Source organism: Sebastes fasciatus, chromosome 15 (genome assembly GCF_043250625.1).
Source record: "Sebastes fasciatus isolate fSebFas1 chromosome 15, fSebFas1.pri, whole genome shotgun sequence".
NCBI classification, from domain to species: domain Eukaryota; kingdom Metazoa; phylum Chordata; class Actinopteri; order Perciformes; family Sebastidae; genus Sebastes; species Sebastes fasciatus.
The window spans coordinates 17244176-17271412 of record NC_133809.1 but is presented as its reverse complement, the minus strand read 5'-3'; the positions used below and the strand labels follow the sequence as shown (position 1 = coordinate 17271412).

Genomic DNA, 27237 nt, shown 5'->3' with positions numbered 1-27237 from the left:
ATTTAACAAATACAAAATAACCAGTCAGTCACACAGTTATGCTTACACACGGTCTGTTTGGTATCATATTTTTCACGGTGTTTGGGAGCTGCCCGTGAAGGCATCACTTCCTGTGAAAGTGGGCGGTGAATGTTGTCAACGTGACTGTCATCCAGTGAGCGGTAGACGGGCAGAGAACCAAGCTGCTCCGCTCAGTCAGTCTGGAGAGAGAGTCGGGACTTGGGAAGTGGCCGGGCGGAGGAGAGACAGACAGGCAGCCAACCTCGGGGATTTAGGGAAGATGGAAATAAGTCGTTGTTGTCGAATATCTCCTTTGTAAACGTTCAGCACAACGTTGTGTTTGGTACATTTAGCGTTATTTGGAAGCCACCAGCTGCTAGCTAGGTAGCTTAGCAACCAGCGGCTGATACTGTGTCAGACACACACAGGTAGAGGAGAGGAGAGGAGAGGAGAGGAGGGGTTGGTGACAAAGGAAGGTGGCGAGGAAACGATGAACCGCTTTCGAAAGTGGCTGTATAAGCCCAAGGTAAGTTATCTTTGTGTCAGCTCTGCAGTCAGTCATTGTGTTATGCATATAGCTTCTGGAGACAGCTAGCAAAACTGCCTCACATCTGCTAACGTTAGCTCCTGATGTTACACTGTATATTAACCAGCAGCAGCTATATCCCTTTGTTGTTGTTGTTGTTGATGATGCTTTTGTTTTCTAGTCAGGGCGAACAGTGTTTACAGTCTGACACTGAATTATACTGATTGACATACCTTCATCTGGCATTGTCATTAATGTTAGGTAGTGTTGAAGTGATTTTCTTTTGGTATTATACTCACAAATTCTTTGTAAAACCACAAGATTATAATAGCAACAACAATAACAACAACAATAATGATACAAATAATAATAATAATAATAATAATAATAATAATTATTATAATGTTAATAGTAATAATGTCATCATTTTACAAAAAAATAAGAAATTAATCCAAAGTAAAAACAGTTCATAGTATTTTAGGGCTGCAACTACTTTTTTTTATTATCGTGCTTGCCTTCAGCTGGCATTATCATTAATGTTAGTGTAGTGTTGAAGTGATTTTCTTTTGGTATTATACTCACAAATTCTTTGTAAAACCACAAGATTAAAATAGCAACAATAATGATAAAATAATAATAATAATAATGTTAATAGTAATAATGTCATCATTTTACAAAATAAGAAATTAATCAAAACAGTTCATAGCATTTTATTTCTGCAACTACTTATTTTTGTTGTTGTTGTTGATGCTTTTGTTTTCTAGTCAGGGCGAACAGTGTTTACAGTCTGACACTGAATTATACTGATTGACATACCTTCAGCTGGCATTGTCATTAATGTTAGGTAGTGTTGAAGTGATTTTCTTTTGGTATTATACTCACAAATTCTTTGTAAAAACCACAAGATTATAATAGCAACAAGAACAACAACAATAATGATACAAATAATAATAATAATAATAATGTTAATAGTAATAATGTCATCATTTTACAAAAATAAGAAATTAATCCAAAGTAAAAACAGTTCATAGTATTTTAGGGCTGCAACTACTTTTTTTTTTTATTATCGTGCTTGCCTTCAGCTGGCATTATCATTAATGTTAGTGTAGTGTTGAAGTGATTTTCTTTTGGTATTATACTCACAAATTCTTTGTAAAACCACAAGATTATAATAGCAACAATAATGATAAAATTCTAATAATAATAATGTTAATAGTAATAATGTCATCATTTTACAAAATAAGAAATTAATCAAAACAGTTCATAACATTTTATTTCTGCAACTACTTATTTCTGTTGTTGTTGTTGTTGAGGCTTTTGTTTTCTAGTCAGGGCGAACAGTGTTACAGCCTGACACTGAATTATACTGATTGACTTACCTTCATCTGGCATTGTCATTAATGTTAGGTAGTGTTGAAGTGATTTTCTTTTGGTATTATTCTCACAAATTCTTTGTAATACCATAAGGATATAATAGCAACAAGAACAGCAACAATAATGATAAAATAATAATAATAATAATAATAATGTTAATATAAATAATGTCTTCATTTTACAAAATAAGAAATTAATCAAAACAGTTCATAGCATTTTAGGTCTGCAAATCACCATTTTTAGAGTGAGCTAGTAATGGATGTGCTGTGATTCTTTAAATCAAGCTCAGAGTGTGGAAACACGCCTGACACAGCAGTGGAAGCATTGAAGGCTTGATCGCCTTGTTAAATGAACAGTTTAATATATGCCAACTGCAGCACTTTTTAGTTGGAGTGAATGTGAATATTTCTCCAGGGAGGGAACTCTTGTTACCTTTTTAGGTTTTAGGAGGAGAAATTGTAAAGCACCCTACTTAATGCGACGACTTGCACACATGCAAAACAGCATAAATCTGAAGAAAGTTGTCATTGATCTGTACAGTATAATGTTTTCGTGCTGTATCATCATAAAGCTTTCAGAGTAATAAACACTCACAGATTTTGTGCCCAAGTTGGATTGAGATTGAACTAGTCTACTTCTAGAGAATTCTGAGCTTTGGATGTCGTAATGTTTGACGTGGGTTTACCGTCTATACGCACTCATCGCCTTGACCCAATTACTCATATGCTCTTATGGAAAGTTTTCTTTTTACTGTGAAGAAATATTACGTTGAAAAGCACTTCTTTGCTAAATGACACACACCACTTGTACTACACAGTATTCTAATGCAGCCTCTTCTGGAGGACGGGTACAAAAGGTTATTATTATCAGCTGAAGAGCATTTACATAAAAACATTAGGATTATATATTTAAATTAAAAAATATTGAATTCCTTATACTTTTAGTACTCCATTTAAAAATCTTGTTGTTGGTAAAGAGGCTGAAGGCTGGAGTTTTCTTCTCTAGTCCACACACGCAAGTCTACAGGCCTGAATAACATTATAGTGTGTTTTATGTGTGGCGTCCTTTCAGTTTATTGGCACATAAACGGTTGATCTTGCATTAGGACTGGGCAATATATCAATATTATATCAATACGGTGATATGAGACTAGACATCGTCTTAGATTTGTGATATCGTAATATGGCATAAGTGTGGTCTTTTCCTGGCTTTAAAGGCTGCATTTCAGTAAAGTGATATCGTTTTCTGAACTTACCAAACTTTTCTGTCTGTTCTATTATTTTCCTTTACACACTTAGTCATTTTATCCACATTATTAAGGATTATTTATAAAAAATCTCATGTAAATCTTTTGTGAAAGCAATAATAGTCAACCCTACAATATCCTTGCGAAATCGATATGGAGGTATTTGGTAAAAATATCATGATATTTGCTTTTCTCCATATCGCCCATCCCTATCTGGCATTATAACTTCTGTACATCATGAGTCCTGAAAGCATATTTTTCTATTGATGGAAACAAGAAAAAATACTGCAGAAAGTCTCTTTAACAAGTTTGTGACTGTGGTGCATTGTTGTGTTTCTTGGCAAAAAATATCAGACGTTTTGCTTTACTTAAAAGGGTTGTCAACATGTATTTCTAACAGGCAGTATTAGTTGATAAGTCAGTCTCTCTGATAATAGAAGACAACTGCGTTTCCATATCAAACAATAACAGTAATCGCAACAGTAGTGTCAGACAGGGATCAAATATAATGCGTGTGATTATATATTATCCACCTGCTCTTTACCACATGCACGCACCTGCGTCACTCGTCTTTTCTCGGTTTGACCATGTTTGCTGACACAGCATTTTGGCGACCCATTGTTGGGGTCAGGCCTAAGTGTTGGGGTTCACCAGAGTATTGTCACATTCATGAATGACTACTGACTCTGAAGTGCTGAGCCATTACATCAGTGCCTTTTTCTGCCAAATCACAGCCGTGGTAGGAATTAACAGAATTACACATGAGTCTGTGGGTTTTAAATGATCAGTTCTGCCTCAAAGGAGTGAAGAGAAAAGCGCCACAAGCCTCTGTAATTACGCCAATCAGTATGAAAAGACAACAGTAATGAAAGGAGGGCTCCGATCACTTTATGCTCTAAGCAACTAAGTAGTTTGCACGGAGAGAAAATATTTCTGTGGTAATTAAAATATGTGCCCAACCCACATAATCTGGCATTTATAGTTGAACACCGCATAGCATTGTCATTTTGCATCAACAGTAAGCCGTTTATTATTGAACAATGTTCTCCTGGAGACAGAAAAAGTGTTGAATCAGCATGTTCCCTTGACTGAAGCGGAGCTATTGATATTTTCAGAGCTGCTCTTTACTTCCCCAGATAAGTCCTACTGAGGAGGACTTTCTTTTGCCCCTGCTACACAATCCCTTCCCAGTAGTGTGCAGCACCGTGTGGGACATAATGTACCTGCCTATTGACTCTGTCATCTAAGTGCCAACCTCTGGAAAAAGATGAATGTGTAAGAAAGGATTGTCCTGTTTTTCAGTAAGGCAGTGGGGTAAAGGCTGTAATAGTTACAGTAACTCCCCCAAAGTAATGATATTTTCCACATTCCTTCGCGGCCTTTAAACTGGTTTAGCTGGTTTTTGTGTGAATAATAAACCTTTATTTACAAAAATATCTACAAAGGAGAGTTTACTATTTGCTCTCGATATTTTGCGTGCTTTTATTTGACTGCTCATTAGTTGTACATTCTGCAGGGAAAAGTTTTAGATAGGTAAAAGAGGCTTTGGAGAGGGTGAAATCAGGGGAGAAGCATTCATAAAAATCTGCTTCAGCACACATCCCTGCAGTCCCAAACAAAGACCTGGCTCAGGTTTCCGCGCAGCCAAAATGGCCACGGTATCCTCACCTCTCATTCATCAGCGGCAAACTTGCAGAGTGACTGGTGGCGAGAGAGAGAGCCAGAGAGAGAGATGTCAGGAGGCTAAACCTGTGCACTTCCTCTGTAGCCTGTGTTCCTCTCTTGGTTGTTATTCCATCAGGCATTCAGGAGCTGACCTTCAGCTCCACACCACCTCATCTGTCAGTGTGACGGGCTCACAGCTCGCACCAGGCCGGGTGCTCTCACCCGCATATACACCATGCTACTAATTTGCCCTTCATTCCCCCCCACCCCTCTCCCCACCGGACAGTTTAGTGCGTGGGTAGCTGATACTTTCTGCACTTCTCCTTATCGAAATGTCAAACAGATATCAGTATGTAACAATATAGGCTGTTGGCAAAGGTATGAACATATGCAACGATGATGTCTGATTACTTTGATAAGATCATCCAACATCTGACAGGTTGCTGATTCTTACAAACTTGATTTTAGAAGAATATAATTATATATATCATGGTCATCTTAACAGAGCTGACCATAAGAATTGTTTTTCAGTGTAACTTCCTATACTTTTCAACAAATTTAATTTTTTTCTTATGTCATTTTATGTCAACAGTGTGTGTTTATTTATATATTTAGATGTTCAAATGTATAGCCTCAAAAGCTACATTTCATGCTTTTTGATTTGAATGGTGTATTTGTGTGTAACATGTTTATTTATTTTTTTCTTTAGTATATAGTAAAATAAAAGAACAATTTGGGATTTTGGCTTGTAAAACATCAAACTACAGTTAACAAAGCTTTCTCTTGGCAGTCCTTGTGATTGCACTGCCTTTTAAAGGTAATAAAAAGGTGTATTTCAGTGAAAAGATTTTATCTAGAAACATTAAATCCATACTGGTAGTGGACACAGTAACAAAGCTTGTACAATATAATGCAAACCAACACAATAATACAGTACAATAAGACTATTAATCTATATTTGTTAACATAGGCTGCAGCCAATCATTACTTTCATTATCAATGAATCTGTCATGCCTAGTATTTAGGCAAAATTTAGTGTAAGTTTAGAGGGTTATTTAGCCTCCTTCGCAACAAGGTAGTATGACATGGTTGGTGCCAATGGACTCCTTAGGTTTTGTAGTTTCATATGATACCAGTATCTTCACTCTAGCTTTAAAAATGACTACAACCTAAAAATCGCAAGTTGCGTTAATGCGTTAAAGAATGCGATAATAACACGTTATTATTGCATTCATTTTGACAAGCCTAATTCTATGACATGTCAGAAAATAGAGTAAAATACAACCATCACAATTTCCTAAAGCCCAAGTTAGCATATTCATAGATGCATAGATGTCTTGTTTTCTCCGAGTAACAATCCAAAACCCAAATGTATTCAATTTGCTATCCAGAAAACCAGCAAATATAAGCTAGAACCAAGGATTTTTTGGTATTTGTGTTTAAAAAAAAAGGCTTAACAATGAATCTATCAGTACAATTGTTGTTGGGCTAATCATTTCAGCTTTAAATAAAAGTCATAAATCATTGTCAAGCCACCATAAAAGCTGCTTTAGAGATGTTTGTCTACACTGTCAGAAAGAAAACCCGACATGTTGACAGCTGATGGTTTCGACAAAGCAACACATTTTTACTTATCATTCGCTCAGGAGCCACTTTTCCTTCTGTTGCCAGCTGTGTGGGCCCTACTTAAAATGCAGGAGTTGGATTTGATTTTGGAAGGAAATGTTCATCTGTGAAGAGGTGGTTATGACACATGGTTAAAACAGCAGTAATAGCTATGGATATCTAATTAAAAAACAACTCAAAACTGTGTGGAAGTGGAGGCGGCACTTTTTTGTCTGGACATGCTTTGCCACAGTTTTCAAGAACTGGTGAATCATGGCTGTTGATTTCCTCAGTAATGATTGCTCCACTTCCACAGAGTATGACAGGCCTGACTGTAGTAGGTTCTGCTGTTGTATAGGCTTGTTGCGGTAGTCGGTGTTACCGGTGTTGAACGGTGTTCGGGCATACACCGATTACATTACGTACCGACCGCCCGCATCGTCTTTTTTCCCTTTTTTTTTATAGTAATAAAACCCATTTAGTTCATTCTTGCGTATCAGCGCCGTATTATCAATGCATAGTCGGATGACCAATGCTACAAATTGTAAGTTAAAATGTCTGCTTTGTACAGAGTACAGGAGTCAGATTTTGCACATACGGGACGAGAGTTGACAGACGAGACGATGGCAGAGGATTTGGTGTCAAAGTGAAAAGCAGAAGCGCCTATTTGACAATATTTCGGATTTAAACCCAATGCTATAAGGGAACCATAACGTTAATGAGGCAATCACTGTGCAGAGAATGTAGCGGTCGCAGCCGTTGTGCGCGGCGCCAGGTAGAAACGTACGGCCTCGCAGCGAAAGCTCAAAAGTAGAGGCCAGACACACAGCCATTCAACCTGAAAGATCAAAGTAAGCAATCTACATATATTGAGCGTCATCTTATCTTCTGAAATGTCCGGTGTAATCAGTAACACCGGTGTTGTCACAAGTTTATTAGTGGGACATTTTCCTCACCGTGACATCTCATGATTTACCTCACTTTCTTGTTTGTCCTTCATTTGTCATTCATCACTAAGGTGGTTAGTTTGTGAATATTGCTAACATGCTAGTGGAAGAACTGAGAGCAGGTGAAGCAATTATAAGGGGCTTGTCTTTGCGAAGTTGATTCTGCACTGTTGGCACGGAGTCGATTGGAGAGGGAACGGCAAACTGCTGAGCGGTGGCCGGCCGTGGCTTCATATTTAGCCTGGTTTCAGGAGTTCTTTGTGGACGTCCCATTCTGCTTACCCACCAGCCATGCGGTAATTGATTTGGTGTCAGCTGCCTGGATTTAGAGAGCTGACCCTAGTGCAGATCGAGACAGGCCGGGCGATTGAAGGCCTTTTTAAATTCATTGCAGGATTGGGGATTCGGGGCCCACTGTTCGAGGTGTGGGGAAGCGATGATTGAGAGAAAATGGCTGTGGAGGAAGAGTGAGATTTAAAGGTACCACAGAGAATCAGCTCGTCCTGGTATCGACTGAGAGGCTGCACTCATTTTCTACACCCAATTTCTTATTGGTAATAATTGGTACCCTCTCTGATCAAAGCCTTGTCACTGATGATAAACATAAAGCATGCATTCAAGGTGTCTATATTATGAGTCTGATTGTTCTAGGAAGAGCCAGCAAATGAAATGCCACCCCTCCTGCTCTGGGCTCTGTCTTATCAGCATGGGAGAAGGGAAGAGAAAGGAGGAGAACAGTAGGCCTGTATTTTTGGGATTAGATTTTTTTGGCCTTGGTTACAGTTGGCAGGAGATAAGATGAGAGGATGTCTCTCTTTAGCAGCTCTAGTGTTTCATCCTACTGGACTCTAGAACAGTGATATTGTAACTCATATTTTAATGGAAAACATTGCATGTGTACCAAGTACTTCTCTGCAAAATAAAGCTTTGCTTTGGGTAAAAAAAAACTATGTGGAGAAGATGCAAACAGAAGATTAGTGCAACTTGTTTATTGGTGCAATCCCAGTTGCACAATCAAGTTGACTTGCATATATTTAACCTCAGCAGACAGCAATTAAAGATGTGTGTTGTTTACTCACACACATACTGTTGCTGTCCCACGGCTGTCATTGTGTGCAATTTGGGACCGCCGGGGCAATGCCATCTCTCAGTCACTGTTCATAACAATGAAAGATATGAGGACAGAATTAGCCTGGATGTGAGTCATGCACCTCCTCAGCAGTGAAGAGGGGATGTGTGTTCAGAGAATCATGACAGGGCATAGGTGGGTTTGTTTGAGTTTTTTTCTTAAATGTTAGACATGCCAGTATTTTCTCACTGTTTTTTTTTTGTGTAAAGATAAGGGCCATACATCTCCACCAATCTTGTCATCTCTTTGCGAGTCATTTACACGCCATGAAAAATGCCAAGTTGTTGATTTTGTAAATCTAAAAATCACCTTCTCCTCTGTAGCCACAATTTAATCAGCCAGTTCTGGATTGTATAACCAGATTATTGCTTGCATAAGAACCTCCCAGCGATTGCTGGGTAGAGGGGTGTCGCCACACTACCATCAGGGGATCCTGGACGCGACTTGTAGCCTCCTAAATCCTCCGCGCCACCCTGTGTCACCTCAGCTTGTCATGCTAAACCATGTGCCAGACACAGGCACCGGTCATTGCTTAGTCCAAATGCCAGATTAGGGCAGCCCTCTGAGAGGAGACAAGCACACAGATTATGCCATCAGTCCAGATGGGCAGACCACTCTGAATATATTGAGTCAATGAAGTTCAATCTGTAGGCCAACTTTCAGCTGGTTAGTGCAGACATACTCCTCAGCTGTGATTAGTTCCACTGATTTAATTGCTTGTGTATTCAATAAACAAAGAAAATCCGAAACTGTTTCTGAGTTTATGCTTGAAAAGTCCCCATCAATAACGTTGTAGCTGCAGAAAAACGACACAGAGGTGAGGAGAGAAACTCCTGATGCAAGCTGAACATGAAAGGAATGACTCAACACAACTGTACATACTTCAGCATAACGCTGCATTCTTTTACTTTTTATTCTGCCAAACTTAATATAAATAATGGTCCAGGAAGTTTCCTTGTTTGTTACCAAAACGATTGGCTCGCTCTTGCCTGGGCTTTTATGCTGAGTCCTGAATAATAAATAAGGTGATGAACTGTATCCGGCTGCTTTTTTGCCAGTCTGCCAACTGACTGGATGGAGCAGAGTGAACTGGTTTCCCCCCCCCCCCCCTACAATATTTGCCTCTGATCCTTGGAAGGCAGCCAGAAGGCAGCAAATTGAGCCTGGAATAGAGTATGGAGGGCAGAGGCAAGGTTTCTCATAAGTCCCTTAAGTGGGCTCCATGTGCACGCACCGATGCTATGGACGTTCATGAAGCATTAGCCTGACGGCCTCCATCATCTGCACAGTCTGAATAGAAATGAAGCCCAGAATCAGCCGCTCAAGGAGAAAGCTGGCTGAGATGATGAAAACGTTGATCGTACAGCAGCAGGCGAGCTCTCTCAGTAACGTGCTTCAGTTAAGAGTCACACTGTCATCGCCTGTTATTGATTTAACGTTAAACAAAGGGGACAGAAATTTCACTGAGTCATCGTGAAACAATGTGATTGAGGGGGCTTAACAGTAATTGTCACTCTGGATAAAGTTATGGGAGGCTAATAGTCTGAAATGATGGGTTTGTGACCGCGACGGATAGAGTTTTTTGAGTCATCTCAAAGAGAGGGCACCCAGGACAGCAGGAGAATAACAGGAGAGTGGCACGCCACAGGGGACAGGAGCCAGATCTGCTGAATCATTTCCTCACTTACGCAAGGTAGAGCTGTCATTGGTGATGATGACACAACTCGCAAGTTCAGAAGTCACATTCCCAGATGTTCACACACTTACTTTTGTATAACAATTTGAAATGAATGCTTTTTAATTAAAGAACTTATGGTTTTGTCACCATATATATACATTTAAATACAAAGACAAAGACATTTAAAGACAAAGGATTAGTCTGTATTTTATGACATGTGTGGCCTCATATCTCGGAGACAGCTCCCCTTATGGTAGCTTAGAGGTGTTAACTGTTCTGAAGGTGATTAGATGTTAAAGTAGCATTACTACTTTGACTTTTGCCGTGACCCAGGATTTGGTTGCACCAGCTGTTAGAAAGCTTTTAAATGTAAAGACTTTTAATGTGTAAATCAGTTGCCAAGAAACATCTGTAGTGCTGTCCAACCAAAAGCAATCAACTAGGAGCCCAAACAATATATTAAGACTTTGTTTTATTTATATATGCATACATGGAGAATTATTTGTAAGAGTTAGTGTTAATACAGTTTAGTGGGGCTGACCCAAATGCTTTGTATAAATCCCCAAATAACCCATGAAATAAGAAATAATCCCACAACATTATTCATATTCAGAATTAATAAATGTTAGTTATTCTCAGACTGATATAGCTGTTTGTTGTGTGTAGAGGTGTGTGTGTGTGTGTGTACAGTAGTGCGCCAGCGGCAATGTCTCGGGCACTGAAACGGGGGCGATGGAGACAGACAGACAGAAGAACATGTCAGCCTGCTGTGCTGTGCTGTGCTGTGCCGCGCCGCAAAGCTTCAAATACCTTTGAATATTTCTCACCGAAGCTTCGAAGCCCAAAAAATGGTATTCGGGACAGCCCTGCAGTTTAGTAGGAGTGAGAAACACCTGATATTGCTAACCTAACAGATGTTATTTGGTAATTCAATCTAACATTATTGGCATAATGTTTGTAATTTCAGGTATATTATGTTGTTTTTGTGAAATGTACTTTAAAAACTTCCCACTTTACACAGCTAATAAACATCATTTTAATCAATGTGTTGACCGCATCCCTTTACCTTATCTTCACTTTGAACCGGGTATATATTAGCAAGCTAACGCTGGCTTTGTCAGTTAGTACCAGTTACACCTAACAACAAATCTCTTCGTAAGATCTAGTTTGTTGCGGTTCAACTTGTTTTAATGTAGTGATATAAATCTCCATTTAGTAAACAATTCCATTATCACTAGGCTAAGGTTGGACTCACAAACAGCTGTTGCAGCTGACTCATACCGGTGTCAGGAACGAGGGTGAAGTAAACTTAATCTTTTCATCCCTTTTTTTTCTAATTTCTGATAAATGATTATTCCACGGCACGCAGAACTTGTAGACCAAGCGGCTCTAGCATCGCTGCCGTATCTTAAAGTAAATCAGCGTGTCTTGAACATTGCCTGCCTTTGACTTTTCCCCCATGATGCAGTGCTGCAGGAATGTTCCCTCTTGTGTGAGGAATGCAGCTGGAGGAGGTTATAGGGTGGCGTCTGTCTCCAATACTTCTCTTTTTCCTCCGTCAGCGTTGGCCCGTATGCTTCGGGAATCTCAAAATGAATGCCGCCACTCTGTGGGCCGTGTTGTGCCTGCGCTAGAAAAAGGTCTTTCTCTGTCTCCCACTCTTGTTTCCTGTTTGGTCATCATGACATTTGTATGATAGACTCACTCATTGTTGTGTAAAGTCCGGTCAAATCTGACTCCTGACTGGTGATGTCATTGCCTTTCACAGATTAAATTTGGATGCAAAGATGAATACCTCATTTTACAGTGGGTTTGTTTGCTTCCTTATTTAATTAAGATTTCCTTTGTACTCAATTCCCATTAGCCTACACATTCAGAGAAACCCACTCAAATGTATTTCCATTGTAGCGATGCCAATGCAATGATGAATATTACTATTTACAGTCTGATGATTATTTTTTTTGTCTTGCTGTAATAGCGTGGCTGCCTATTCCCATTCTTCACAGATTATTTATATATAGAGCATGTATGTGACCTTGTTAAGAAAGAACACTTGATGAGAGTGTGAAACACTTACTATATTTGCCTGCTGTAATACAGACTCAGTCTGTTTTAGTTTGGATTAGATGCCTTTTTCTGCGTTGCTCTTCCAAATTTATTCAGTAAACATGGCATGATGGCAGACACATGAAAATTCACACCCATGAACAAAATGTGCAGGAACATTATTGATTTTGCTCTGTGGGACAAACTGGGTTTTAGTGTCCACTCTACTGAAGTGTCCTTGATCAAGAAAATAAGTGCAAATCTGCTTTAATCCATTACTGCTGTTTTGTAAATCACCCTGCAGCTCTGATTTACCTGTGGACAAGTGAAAACACAGTAAAGGACCATACTAGTTGTTTAAACAATTGCAGCAGCATTGACACCCAACAAAAACACGACATTTACAAAAAATAAAAGCTACCAATTGTCAAAATATAGCCCTCCTCACATAATTTAGTGACATATCTCAGTCCTCAAAATAACCTCTAAAATCTAAAATATTTTTCCCTCCTCACACTCACAGTAAAAATGCGACAAGTACCCCAGCTGTAGGTTATATCTCTGTGTTTCCTCCTTGCTGTTTGTTTCATTATTAATGAGAGAGAGTGAGGGAACAGCACCATGTATCATATTCAGAGGGAGAAGCGAGGGCCCAACGGGAAGAGCATCACGCAACAGGAAGCACTGCAAACTTAAGGGAAAAGGTCCTGCGAGAGGTTTTCGGTAAATACCAGTATTCAGTTCGACTTCATGAAACGCATTTCCAGTCGGTCGAGGCGAGGCAGGCAAAACGAGCATGTTTACCGGCACAGCTCTCCCCTCCTTCCAGTTTGCACAGTCATGCTGTCCTTTTTAAGCTCCCGTACCGTCATCGGGTGCTTGCGGTTCGTGATGATGCACGTCAGCATGTGGTCGCCATTTTCAAAAACCATTAACCTTTCGACCAACGTAAGCCCTCCCTAGGACGTTTGTGTGTGAGTGCACACAGTGCTTGTTGGGGTCTTGAATGAACTGTAAAATTGTAATTGTGATTATTATTTCATTTTGGTATAGGTCTTGAAGCAATGCAAATAATCAATTGTTGTGTTTACATTTATTTGTGCGTCAGTGTTTCTTCCCTACCCGGTGTGTTGTTGCTTCACGCAGCAGCAGAGTGATTTGCTGCGCTGTGCTGTCCCCCCCCACACTAAGGGGAGCATGGTGGGAGATAATGACATAAATCCTCTACCACGGCCAGCCTCTCTAATTACACTCACTCTTCTGGGGAGCTTTCACACTATATTAACCTTTGTTAACTCCTCCTGTCGGGTTTAATGCCATTTTGTATCATTTACCTTCCCATACTTGTTGAAAATACGTTAATGTATGAATGTGAATTTGTACAACCCGTGTGTTTGCTCATAAATCACCAGAATAACTTGGCAAATGGGAGAGCAATCTGTTGTTAAGCTGGCCCATACAATGCCCTACTTACCTGATTTTATTTTTGTCCCTACAGATTGGTAGAAGTATGTTGCTCTGTTACGCTGCCTGCATGTTGGTGCTGTATTGCCTTGACATGGCTGCACCCTCTACATCACTCTATCTCAGTTTTGTGGTTTATTTGCATGCAATTGCAGCTTATATACCGAAAGCAGACGGTAACTAAAAGAGTTACCTTCACTGAGTGGGCGAAACGATGCTCAGTTAAATACTCCACCTGTTAACACCAAAGTGCTGCAGTAGCACAGTGTTGTTGTAACCAGGAGACTTGCTGAACATAATACGGAATTCATGTGTTTTCTTGCCCACAGTTAGAAAACCAACAAGCATCAAGCTGGTTTTCTGGAGACTGCAGCTGTCCATTCCTGACACTGTGTTTCACTCAGGCAGAGCTCTAAATAGTGCACATGTTAATTCCCCCAAGCACTACACATGGAAACTGGTTTAATGAATGAACACAGCTCCTTCCCCTGAGCCAATAGAAGACCTAATGGTCAAAATAGAGCACATCAAGGGGGATATTCCTCACTCTGTATTGTGCCAGATTTCCTCAATGCATGACATCAGTTCAGTGTTGGAAATTAAATTTTTTGGCCACCATAGATTGCCATTGTTTTTTGGCTGTTAAGTGAAGCAAATCTAGCAGCCACTTGCATATTTTACCAGCATTTGGATGGTGGCTGGTGCTAATTTCTTTCTAAGTTTTGCAACTGAAATGAATAATTGACTCACCTTATGAGATCAACTATTAGGTTTTGCACACTTGGGAGTTTATTCATGTCTCTCACAGTTTAGTAAGATTCTGTTTCAGTAATCCCCAGATAACAGAAAAACATAGCATGTTGTCTCTAGACCTCCAAGTTATCCTGGCTTGGCCTGGTCCGTACTCCGTTTAGTACGGCTGTCCTGAATACCATTTTTTTAGGCGTCGAAGCTTCGCTGAGCGGTGCAGCAGGCTGACATGTTCTTCCCATCACCCCCATTTCAGTGCCCCGGACAGCGCCACTGCCGCACTACTGTAGACGCACGCACCTCTACACACAACAAACAGCGATATCCGTCTGAGAGTAACTAATAATAATCAATGTTGAAAATGAATAATGAATAATGTTGTGGGCTTATTCCTTATTTCATGAGCTAATTTGGGATATAAACATTATTATTACATACTTATACATAAAAAACAAACAAAAAAAACCCCAAAAAACAAAGCATTCGAATAGTGATTTGGAGGTGGAATACCGTGGAAACGATTGAAGCTTCGAAGCATTCGGGCCAGCCCTACTGTTAGAAATAGAAATCTGATCTGCTATGATATCCAGCCATTTCCTCTGCTAATATTGTGTTGTTTTGAGATGTAAAGTTGACTCAGATGATGATTTGACGGCTGTATTTGTGTCCACGGATTAAGAACCAATTAGTAAAGGACGCTTTGCTGTGATCGGAGTGAAGTTCACTAAATCAAACACATTCAGAGATATATTCAATTTGATGGCTTGCTTATGATGTTTGGTTATCAGTCCAGCAACTACAGCCTCTCATGAAGCATTGACAATGTGTCTGGGACTCACAGGATACGTTAACACACATGGGTGTAAATCACAAGTTTTATCACGATACGATATTGTGTTGATTCTTTGAACGATATGCTGATATCACAAAGTTTGCCACGATATGATAGTTTTTCGATTCAATTCGGGAACTTGCAATCAATATGAGACAATATCATATGCCCGATTAACACAATCATTTATATCAACTCACAAAAAGGAACTAAAATATAATTTGACAATTTTATTACTGCCTCTGTAGGAAGAAAGTGAGCTTAGACTGAAATTGGTGACACAGACGTGCCATGGGATATGATCACTGAATCGATATATTGATCCAGATCAATATATCATTACACCCCTATTTACACACTAACAAAATAATGATTTTGCTTTGTTAAAATGATGAGGTGATCAAATTCTAATAGCCAGAATAGTAATAGATACTCGCTTATCTAGGGACAGAAAACCCCAATGTCATGTTTCAGCTTTTTAGACAGACTGATGAAGGAAACACAAAATGAGAGGATATGCTGTCTGGCTGAGGATACGTGTATCTTAAAGAAGCGTCAGGCTTTTTAAGAACAAAATTCTCTGGTTTCAGCTTCTCAAATGTGAATATTGAGATAACATGAGATTTGGAGACGTCACCCTGGGCTTTAGGGCATTGTGATGGACATTTTTCACCATTTTCTGACGTTTTAAAGACCAAACGACTTATCGATTAATCAAGAACATAATCGACAGATTAATTGATAGTGAAAATAATCTTTAGTTGCAGCCCTAGTGCAAAGAGCGTTGTGGTATAAGATGTTAAGAAATAACACAGTCAATGATTGAGCAAAGCACACATGCAAACTCTGTCTCACAAAACATGTAGAGGGGGGTAGCCCAGTTATTAACCATCACAGTGATTTATAACCTTTTTTGTGTTGTTTTCTGTGCGTTGCGTCGTCTGTATTGTTTCTCATAAGCAGCTAAAATGACCTCCTCGTGTCTCTTTGTGTTTGTGTGCAGAGGACGGACCCTCAGCTCCTGGCCCAGTTCTACTACGCTGATGAAGAGCTGAATCAGGTGGCCACTGAGCTGGACGGCCTCGACGGCAGGAAGGACCCTCAGAGATGCACCCTGTTGGTCAACCAGTTCCGCTCCTGTCAGGTCAGCAGGGAGAAACCAACAAAGTCATCAACTCTCTGTGTCTTACATTTCACTACGGATAAAGTTCAGCCTTTGTGAACTGGCGTTGTTATTTCATTCATTCATCATAAATAATACATAAAAATAGCCCTGGAGCTGGAGTAGAGTTAGAGGATAGGTTCACAGTATTTAAAGTCAGGTGCTCATATGAAAATTTGAACAGGTTTTACTTACTGTAATCATTCCCTCTTTTCATACTGGCCTTTAGTGATGGGGGACAAAATCCACTGTGCTTATCCACTATTCAAAACTTTATCTGAAGCTACTATGAGGCTTCAGCTATCTGAATTGGACAAACCAAATGAGTCTTACAAAGTTAGTCTTTTTAGTATCAAACTCCCTCTTTTATGTTTCCCAGTGTGGTGAAGGATATTAACAAAAATAAGAAATGTAATAAAAAGACATGAATGAAGATATCAGTTCTATTTGTCTAACTCGGATAGCCTCATGTTTTAGATACTCTAGATAAACCTTTGAATACATTTGTATATGGAAAGTGGACTGTGGATTTGGCTAATAGATAGTGGCTATTAGCCAATAGTTACTGGCTGCCAGTATAAACAGGTGGAATGATTACAGCAAGCAAAACCTGTTTCACCGACACCGATTCTTTTCTTTCACACAATCACCTGATTGGACCCTTGGGTTTGGCCTGGAAGCTAAAAATAGACGCCACCCTTATCACCCCTTTATGCATACAGGCGAGGTGATAGGACTGTTGCCTTACTACACATTGCTTGGCTGGGTTCTTACATCAAGCAGTTTTGCTGATATGATGAGATAAGTAGACTTTGTTTGGACTGGGCTGTGTGTCATGTGGGTTATTAGTAAATGGTTACAAGAGCGGCTTCCTTGGGTAAGAGGCATTTGATAACTGTAGCTTTGATCGAGGTAACTGTGTAAAGAACAAGAATTAGGTCAGACTTTTGTCTTTTTGTTTTTACTGTATGTATTAGGGATGCACTGATCCAACTTTTTCAGTCCCGATAGCGATGGCTGGGCTAGTTAATTAATAAGCTCTATGCCTCACTGTGTGGAAGTGACTGGGATCTTTTTTTTTTATGTGTTAGGCAATATCAGGCTTGACTTAAACATTGCTTTCCTAACTTTGTAAAACAAAATGTAACAAATAAATGCATAGATATAAATTTAGTGAATTATTATTTATTATCAAAATAATAAATCCAACACTAATAACATGGTACAATTTTTTTTAAATTAACAGGAATTACAATTTAAGTGTAAACCTTTTTAATGCAACAACAAACTGGTCAAAACGTAAACAGGAATTAAAATTCCAATATATAATGTATATAGGATATAAAAATAGAATTGAATTTAATAGATCGCCCCCATTGTCACTGATACCGATCCAGCTATTTGAGTCAGTATCGGCCCGATATCCGATCCGGTATCGGTGTCGGTGCGTCCCTAGTATGTATGTATGTATGTATGTATGTATGTATGGTAAGTTATTGTATGTGGAGATGCAGGTTCAGGTTGTACAGGTTGGTTCAGGTCTTTATGCGGTTCAGGGCTGAGAGGAGCTTAGAAGGTGATGCTGTGCATGAGTTATGGCTGCCATGCTGCATCACGCTGAGAGAGCTGGAGGTGGTGGAGGGAGGTCGTCATGTGGCCCGTTGAGCCTCAGCCTCCCCCCACCGCCACAGCACACAGGGGAGAACCACTTAATAAGGTCATCACTTGATCCCCGACCGTTCTGTCTCTTTCCCCTCCATCCTTCCCGCTGCCAGTCTGTCACCTTGTTTTTCTTTGGTAAGTCTTGTTCTGATGCTCTGCGTCCCCTTTCTTTCTTAGTTCGTTTTTAAAATCCATTTTGTTATCACCCCAAATTTTCAGCAGAAGCAGTTGAATGACTAGCTCTTGTCAGGATTGTTCTGCACCTCAAATTAGTCTCTGGTTTTCTCACCCTACAAGTTGTAGTGAAAATGTTTAACTCTCAGCACTTGTATGTTCAGAGAGGAGTCTTTTTCAGTGGCGTGCCTCCTCGAGGGTTTTGGAGAATGAATTAAGCAGCATGATACCCCATAGCCCCAAGGCCCCAAGAATAGAAGGCAAGTGCATTCAAGCCAAAATTTTGCACTTGAACCTGCCACTGCTGCTATCAGCTCTTATTCATGGGCCTCTGTGGGGGTTGCTGGCATGCTGCTCGTATTATGTTGGCACGGCTGTTCTTACAGTGCGGCCTGCTGGAACAGGCGAGCGAGTATATGTGTGTGTTAGAGATGGACAAAAGATTGAGTTGGATGGCATACACAAGAGACCGAAGGAGAGAATGGGTCAGAGATTGTGAAAGGAGTGAGAGGTAGGCTGTAAAAAGCATTGAAGCCAGTCTTTTGTAAGACACAGGTATCACGCCAGAGTCGCTACCTCTAGATGATTTGAAACCCAACAGTAGTGAAGATTATCATCGGAGTCCCCTGCTGGGAGACGCTCGCAGACAGTGGGGTGGCACTCGGGCCGGGCCAAGACACACACACAGCAGCACATAGCCATAAAGGAATCAGTGGTTAAGCTCTCCTTCTCAAAGCTTTTTAATCTTTCTCCTCGGGGCCAGCAGAGAAAGACGCAGTGCTGTGCCTGACAAGATTACAGTGCACAGTGCAGCTGCGGTTGAGTGAAAGGCTCATTGTAAGTCATTGTTGTGGCTGTTGTACATGCCAGCGGCACATAAGCTCTTGATTAGCTCTTGCTGTGTGTGACACTGCATTTTCACTGCTGGAATTATGGGCTTTAGTTTCATGTTTTTATTGAGGGAGAATGTAACTGCGATGGCCATAATGGTCTCATGTACTTGTCAAATTGTTTTCATTCACTTCCTAATCAATGGTCTTTAAATGCTGCAATACAACGGCCTCCATAAAGAGATGAAGGCTGGATTATTAACCAACATTAGTTACTCAAATGAAACACTGAGAAAATAGTTTTTCAGGAACAGCTTTTCACTCACTCGTGTTTCTCCCTCTAACTAGTTTGTTCAATTTTGTTTTCTGTCACTCTCTTGTGCTCATCTGCAGGACAATGTGTTGAACATTATCAATCAGATCATGGATGAATGTATTCCCAACGACCGGGCCAACAGAGACTTCTGTGTCAAGTTCCCCGAGGAGATTCGTCATGACAACTTGGCAGGGCAGCTGTGGTTTGGGGCTGAGGTAGTGTATTCCCTCCTGCATCAATCCAGAAGAAAACAACCTTGCACAAGTCACACACATGTGCATAAAAATATGCTATTTCATTTTTTGTTTTTTACAAATCTTGATTGTCAAGTGTGCCATTTTAAACATCATTTTCTCAGTTAAATTTCTGTACAAGGCGAGATGATTTATGACCTGTGTGTTCCTGTACAGTGTTTGGCCGCCGGCTCCATTATCATGAACAGGGAGATAGAGAGTATAGCGATGAGGCCCCTTGCTAAGGACCTTACGCGCAGCCTGGAGGAGGTGCGTAACATCACAAGAGACCAGGCCCTGAGAGACCTCAACTTGTACACGGACCGCATAAAGGACGCATTGCGACATTTCGACGGCCTTTTTGCTGAGTTTGAGCTCAGGTAAATGAAGGGCAATTATTGGCAATTGTAGCAATAAGATTAATCCACATTTATCATCCTCTTGAGGAGTCTTGGGTGCCAAAAACATTAAACAAAGCTGTGACTGCCATTACATTCCACTTTCTTTTTCTTCCATTGCCAGTTATGTGTCAGCCATGGTGCCTGTGAAGTCTCCCAAAGAATACTATGTACAGCAGGATGTGATTGTGCTCTTCTGTGAGACTGTGGAGAGGTGAGTTTACTGAGGAATTACAGCCTATAGCGCACTGCCGACTTCATCTGGAATTTACCAGAATCAAAATAATATCTGGAGATAATGTGGTTAATTTTTGTAATCATGTGTTTTCCCCTGCTCTGTTGTCCCAGGGCCCTAAAGCTGGGCTATCTCACACAAGACATGATCGATGACTATGAACCCGCACTGATGTTTACAATTCCCCGACTAGCCATTGTGTGGTAAGTGTTGCCTGTCCTTTCCATTCTTCCGCCCACTTCCTTGTTTTCTGCTCTCTCCTGCCCTCTTATAGAATTTTAAACATATTTTTTAGTGGGCTGGTTGTGTATTCAGAGGGACCTCTCAGCCTAGACCGCAAATCAGAGGACATGTCTGAGCTCTTCCGGCCTTTTCGCACATTATTGAAGAAAATCAGGTACAGTCCGTGAATATTGAACATCACAACAAATATCTTTTTATCTTTCCAAGTTATCTTTTTTCCTCTATCACTATGTTACAACTATCTTACTGTACGCTGTTTTTGCAGAGACCTGCTGCAGACCCTGAGTGAGGAGGAGTTGATCACACTGGAAAAGAACCTGTGTATCTCTCAGGACGGGGAATTGTCCGTAGAGGAGCAGCAGGCCGCAGAAAGCTCACCAGCTCCAGTCCAAGAGAATCACTCATCCTGCAGCCCAGCTAATGGCACCTCCAATGGGGAGAGTGAGGAGGAGCAGGAGCATCTGGCTCCGTTTGTGTGTCCCAGCCAGGAGGAGGAGCTGGCGGAAGTGGAAAAGGGCTGGGAGGAGGTGGAGACGGGAGGGGAGGAGCAGGAGCAGGGCCTGCTGTGTGAGGAGGCGGAGGAGGCGGAGTTGGCATGCTCCATGCAGTACGATGAGGAGGAACTGGAGCAGCTCAACATGATGGTGTACCGCGTGGGGGACGAGATGTCCACCCTTCTGTCGCCTCCCAGCCAGGGTCAGTCCCCGGCACACCAACCCCACAGAGGAGAGGCAGGAGGCTCCAGTGGGGCTTCCAGCACTGAGGCCTCTCCCCGCAGGCTCCTGGTGAGCCGGGGAAGGACAGGCATCTATGTAGAGGAGGAGGACAAGGTCTTCTTCATGGATGACCTGGACGCAGCAGGAGACAGCATCACCAGCATTTCAAGAGAGGCCTGTCGTTGTATCGCCTCTCCTTCCAAAGCACCTGAGTCTACTCGTCCTGTGCAGCGCAAGCCGGGACCACGGCCAGACTCCACCAGGAACGGTTGGTACTCTGAGGCCCAGTCAGCGCAGCCATGCCCACAGCCACGCAGCCAGAACACACACTGTCCTAACGCAAAGCGCCCTCCTTGCACTTCCGCTCCTGGCTCTGAATCTCTGCCTTACACCAACGGGTGGGAGATGGGTTTGGAGGGGACAGCGTCTGAAACGGCTGAGGTCATCGCCCACCGTATGGGTGGGATGAAGCTGTCCGCCACGGTCATCTTCAATCCTCGCTCCCCCAGCTTGACGGAGCTGGCCGTGGACAAGCTGCTGCTGCCGCGGCCCGCTCCTTCTGAGATTGAGCCCTGCGGCCCTCTGGTGGCCACTCACTGCCTGCTCAACTCCTGTGTCTGCTGTGGGAGCTGTGAGGATGGCCATGAGGATGCCATCACCTCAGAGACCACTGGACACGGGTTAGGCCTCACCCTGGGATTGGACAAACACTGTAAGGCCGCAGCTCCCAGCAATGTCATCCAGTCTTCTGCTTGCCGGCTGCCCCCACGAGGTCACGAGTCTCACAGTAATGGCGAGCTCGCTGCCCAGTTGACTCCCCCTTCTTCCCGCTGCTCTGCAGAGACACTGGAAGAGGATTCAAACTCCCAGCTCTGTGAGAAGTGCCTGGTTGTGGCGCCGGGGCCGGGGCATCACGCTCAGGACTGTGGCTCCAGTGGAGGGGATGGACCCTCCCCTTGCAACCACCAGCTGAGGAATGAAAAGAGACAGCAGGCCAGTGGAGGCCGACAGAGGGACAAGGAGACGGATAAGGACAAGCCAGGAACTAAAGACTTGAGGAGGGACACCAAAGAGGACAGCAGGAGGAGCTCCAGGTGTGCTGTCATTTCTGAGTCCTCTTACTATCTCTTTGATTTATTTGGGGGGGACGTATCATCTCGAAACAATCTTGCATCAACATAAATATCTGTTTTATTTCACCATATTTCATCATATATTTTGAATTGTTCTGTTGCTTTCATTTTTTCATTTTTGCTTTGCCTTATGTTGCCTTATTTATATACCCATGTATTTCTTTTGCCATTGTGTTTTTTTGTGTATACACATTTTATTCTGTACTACTTTTATTTCTCCTTTTTTTTACTATCAATTTGGTTGTTTTTAGTTTTCAGAGCTCTCCCCTCAGCTCTGTGTCAGGTAGTGACTGTGAGAGTGTGTCCGTCACCACATGTAGTCTGTCAAGCAGTACATACACTCCCAGGTAACTTATCATTCATGAAAGTGTGTGTCACTGTTATATTTCACTGAGTGTCTTTTCTCCTGCCCACGCTCAAGAAAAAAGCTAAAAACTGAATTCTTGCACGATAGATAAAAAGATAGATTTCCAGTCCAGCTTATGCAGTCCTTTGTTCACATTCAGCAATCGATTGAAGTGTCAGTCACTGTTTCCCATTTGGGCTACAGGTGACAGCATTAATTTGCCTCCTTGTTTAGACTGTAGATTTAATTAGACAGATGTCATAGTATTGATTTCCATGTACATTCTGTACAGTATATTTAATGGTAACAGCATATTCCTGGTAATGTGTGAGATGTGTAGGGAGTTGATTTGTTTCCTTTTGTTTTATATGCATTATTCATCATTTTTAACTTAAAGATTAAAATCTAAAATCGATGAAATATTAATTGAGTGTTTAAAAAAAAAATAAAACACAATCTTACCCTGTCTATCACCGTTCCCTACAGCCCTGTCAGCAGTCTGACCCCGAGCTCAGGGATGTCAGAAGACCTGGACCATCGGGAGATCCAGCTGGCTCTGCAAAACGCCAAGTTGGCCGCCAGGAACAAGATCCGATCACGCTTCCACAGCAGCAGCGACCTCATCCACCGTCTCTTTGTTTGTATATCAGGTAAAAGCTCTCACGCTGTTAAGTCACTGTCCCTCCACCTCTTTGTCTCTCTCGTGCCGATATCCATTATGTGTTCTGGTGCGATGCAGGTGTTGCCGATCAGCTGCAAACCAACTATGCTAGTGACCTTCGCAGCATCCTCAAGACTCTGTTTGAAGTCATGGCAACCAAGTGTGAGGAGGGAGACGACGATAACCAAAAGAAAGGTGAGGAACATGTCTTGGATATACGATATGTTACAGTACATTGTTTTTTATTAATATAATACAGACAGAATTCAAAGCTGCTTTAGTGCGACTAAAAACTGGTTATCTCATAAATGTCTTCAACCAAACTATGAGTAAGCAGAGTGTGTTTATTGACTTGTAAAGATTTAATATTTGTCTGTAAACTTTGTCTGCACTATATTGTCTAACAGGTTCATAAATCTGCAGCAGGGCTTTTAACACAAACAACAATCAATCACACACTACATTGGTTTTAGTTTCTTCTTCTGTGGTGTCCAGCAGGTCCTGTCCTGCGTAGTGCCGTGCTGGAAGACTGTGCTCTCTGTCAGGAGACCATTTCCTCATCGGAATTGGCCGCCAAGGCCCGGGAAGGCCAGTTCGAAGGTCAGAAAATCCCCAAACAAATCCACTTAGATTTAGTTGAAATGTTATTCCGTTCCCTCTCTCCTCATTCTCTGCAGCAGACGTACTGATGGTGACAAGCCTGCTTTGTGTTAACTGTTTCTCTCCGTGTAGACCCACCAGACTGGGTCCCCGATGAAGCCTGCAACTCCTGCATTGCCTGCAAAGCTCCCTTCACTGTCATCCGCAGGAAGCATCACTGTAGAAGCTGTGGAAAGGTACAAAGACTCTCAGTCTGAAGGAGCCCAGGTGGCAGAATGCTCAGTTTATTATGATTCATACATTGTGCGTCACCATCATATGGATAGTAACTGATAGATTACCTAATGTGTCATTTCAGATCTTCTGCTCTCGCTGCTCCTCCCATTCTGCTCCTTTGCCCCGGTACGGCCAGGTGAAGCCCGTCAGGGTCTGCACACACTGCTACATGTTTCATGTCACGCCCTTCTACAGCGACAAGGCCGGCATCTAACCCCACATTGTCACCGAAAGCACACAGTCCGTCACAACGAGCACATGCAACGGGCAGATCCGGGGCTGTGTACGAAGCGAATGCCACACTGCTCTGGTAAACTTCATGGTCGTCATCGTACCTGCCCAGCAAGGCTGCAGAGTGAGGAGGCCATCACAGATGACAGAGCAGAGAGACGCAGCCACGCGTGACGATTCGACCCGTTTCTGTTGCTTCGGAGAGACTGGTGACCAAAGGGTTTGATTTCAGTGCCCAGCCAACACACAGAAATGATTCACAAATGCCTGCCTGACTATAGAGGTGCAGAAGAGAGAGGGGATAATCGGGCAATAACAGATTTTGAACTGGCATTGTGCAACAGTCCTCTGTAGCAGTTTGCAGCACAAAATCAGAACAGGCCACCTTGTTTGTTTTTTTGCTTTAGTTGTAAATGAAAGGACTTGTGACATATTTTCCTATGCTTTAGCGAGCTTCCTACATTTGTGCCAGGGCTCCCACGGGACTCGGATTACTCAAAAGAATGTAAGTCATGATAACCATGTAAATAAGGATAATTCTGGTAATAGCTACACTACAATGTCTTCAGTAAACAGTTGCTATTTATTTGGGAACTGGAAAGCAAACCTTCACCAGGCTACCAGTCCCAGTAAAGCAAAAATTAAAAACAGACAGCTTTTTATATTGAGATTCTTTCATGCTTTCAGTGGCAATGAATGTGTAATTCTGTATCACTTTGTGAAATGGTGTCTAGACCGCTCACCTCTTGATGACAACGGGCTGTGCCCGCTGCTTTTACAGCTGCACCATGGCATGTTTAGTTTCCTCTGGGGACTCCGCTGCACACTGAGATGATGGATAAAAGGGAGTCCTCACTGTCAGGTCTTGAAGGCCCCCTAGTGGACAGTTGACCTCTCTTCGCTCAGCGCTCTCAGCACCATGTTGTGTACAATTTGTTCTGAACCAGAGGCCTTCTCAGGTGCTGGCCTACAGACTACAGGCCAATTATTGCCCATTGATTTCTCTTCCTCACTCTCGTTATAGTGCAATATTGTGACTACTAACTGCAATGGTCCTGCACATTGTAGAGACAACTCTTAGCTATTTAAATTGTAGTTACAGGCCATTTCTGAGCAGATAAGTTGTCCTGATTTGGGTTTACACTAAATTATCTCCAGCTTTGGCTCTGGTGGTACTGTGGGACAGGAACAGATATTTTGTTCTCAGACTGACATCATAAATTGCACCTGACTTCCTTTCTGCTCTTGAATCTGCTTCAATTGCAATGACCGCATACAAAGTATCTTCCATGCTCATAATATATCACAGTTTGTACATCTGAATGGCCTGAAGCGGCCAGTCTACAAATATGGACCTTTGAGCAACATCATGTCCTTTCTGCTCTGACGTAAAGCAGTTTCTCAGGCATTACATAATCAAAATCATTCACTACTCTCGGATCAATCTTATTTTCATCAAAGAACATATAAGCTCACTTTGAAACGGTATGTTTTTTTTTTTCCTTTTTATAAAGAACAAAAATAATGTATGAAGCTATAATTTACTTTTATGTAAAATACAAGGAATCATGCAGTAATTAAAGGGCGGGATATCCTATTATTATTGTTTCAGAGCTTGGTCTTATTTTGTAAAATTCCAGGACATTTCCATGATAAGAGCTGTGTAAAATATTCAACAAACAAATAATGTTATATAGTTTTAAATGCGATGTATATTGAAATAAATTACTTTTTTCCTGTTTAAAAATGTTGATTGATAACATCTCTTTACTTTTACAGCAAAGTACCATTGCATTTTCCCTCCACTGTTGAACAGTTGGTGTCTCCTTAACAATGTTATCATCTTTGTGATCAACAGCAAGAGCAAATATGTCTGGTTTTGGTATCTATATCCTCTGAGGTCCTACCCATATAAAGACTGCTGGGATTTGTAGAACACTGAGATGGTTGAAAATTATACTAGTTGAGCATCTTTTTGTTTTGAATATTGACTCACTGAATATTCTCCAGAGAAGCTCATTTATAGCCAGAGCCTATTTTAGTAGCTATTTGTCAGTTTGTCCTGCCACATGAGTAGGCAGTGTGGGCCTACTCATCAGATGAGCAACATCACTGAATTTCTGAGTTTTGTGGCGAGCTGGAGTGACACATTATTACTGCTTCAGATTTTTCCACATAGCAGTTTACTTGTCACGAGGAACCACGTCAGCCTGTGAAAACAGCTGTTAAATGTTTTATTTGGCTCTGAAGGGAGCTTTCTAAGGAAACCATGTCTTATCTTGGCTAAATCATGAAGATAACAATTTTATAACAGAAATAAGTATTACAAAAGTTCGAAAGATGTGGGTCTTTACAAAACATGGATGGTCCAATTAAACTACTGATTGTATTATGGGAAGTGTAGGATCCAGCTTTTTTATGCCATCTCTTGTAGGGCTGTCCCGAATACCGTTTTTTTGGGCTTCGAAGCTTCGGTGAGAAATATTCGAAGGTATTCGAAGCTTCACGGAGCAGCGCGGTGCCGCAGGCTGACACATGCTCCTGTCTGTCGGCCTCCATCTCCCCCGTTTCAGTACCTTAGACAGCACCGCTGCCGCACTACTGTACACACAACAAACAGCTATATCCGTCTGAGAATAACTAATAATAATTAATGTTGAATATGGATAATGAATAATGTTGTGGGATTATTAATTATTTCATGGGCTATTTGGGGACTTTTACATTATTATTACAAATTTATGTATATAAAAAAGCAT

General features: G+C 41.5%; 1 protein-coding gene across 3 annotated transcripts; it reads left to right on the top strand.

Moving 5' to 3' along the window:
• Nucleotides 1-157: 157 nt before the first annotated feature.
• zfyve28 (zinc finger, FYVE domain containing 28) lies at nt 158-26225 on the top strand. Of its 3 annotated transcripts, none has more exons than XM_074660140.1 (14): nt 158-526; nt 16266-16406; nt 19484-19621; nt 19817-20019; nt 20162-20251; nt 20386-20475; nt 20568-20669; nt 20781-22325; nt 22616-22711; nt 23197-23360; nt 23450-23566; nt 23870-23971; nt 24104-24207; nt 24330-26225. In XM_074660140.1, exons 1-14 carry the CDS (start codon nt 491-493, stop codon nt 24459-24461), a joined length of 3060 nt encoding a protein of 1019 aa, XP_074516241.1. In that variant the 5' UTR covers nt 158-490; the 3' UTR covers nt 24462-26225. The 3 variants fall into 3 exon arrangements, with proteins under 3 accessions (XP_074516241.1, XP_074516240.1, XP_074516242.1); XM_074660139.1 differs by having other exon boundaries at nt 168-526; nt 23867-23971; XM_074660141.1 differs by lacking the exon at nt 22616-22711 and having other exon boundaries at nt 168-526; nt 23867-23971.
• Nucleotides 26226-27237: the final 1012 nt, after the last annotated feature.

Coding starts and splice junctions, on each gene's coding strand:
- zfyve28 (XM_074660139.1), top strand. CDS start 491: ATGAACCGCTTTCGAAAGTGGCTGTATAAGCCCAAG. Junction 527..16,265: donor AGTGGCTGTATAAGCCCAAG/GTAAGTTATCTT, acceptor GTTTGTGTGCAG/AGGACGGACCCTCAGCTCCT. Junction 20,252..20,385: donor TTCTGTGAGACTGTGGAGAG/GTGAGTTTACTG, acceptor CTGTTGTCCCAG/GGCCCTAAAGCTGGGCTATC.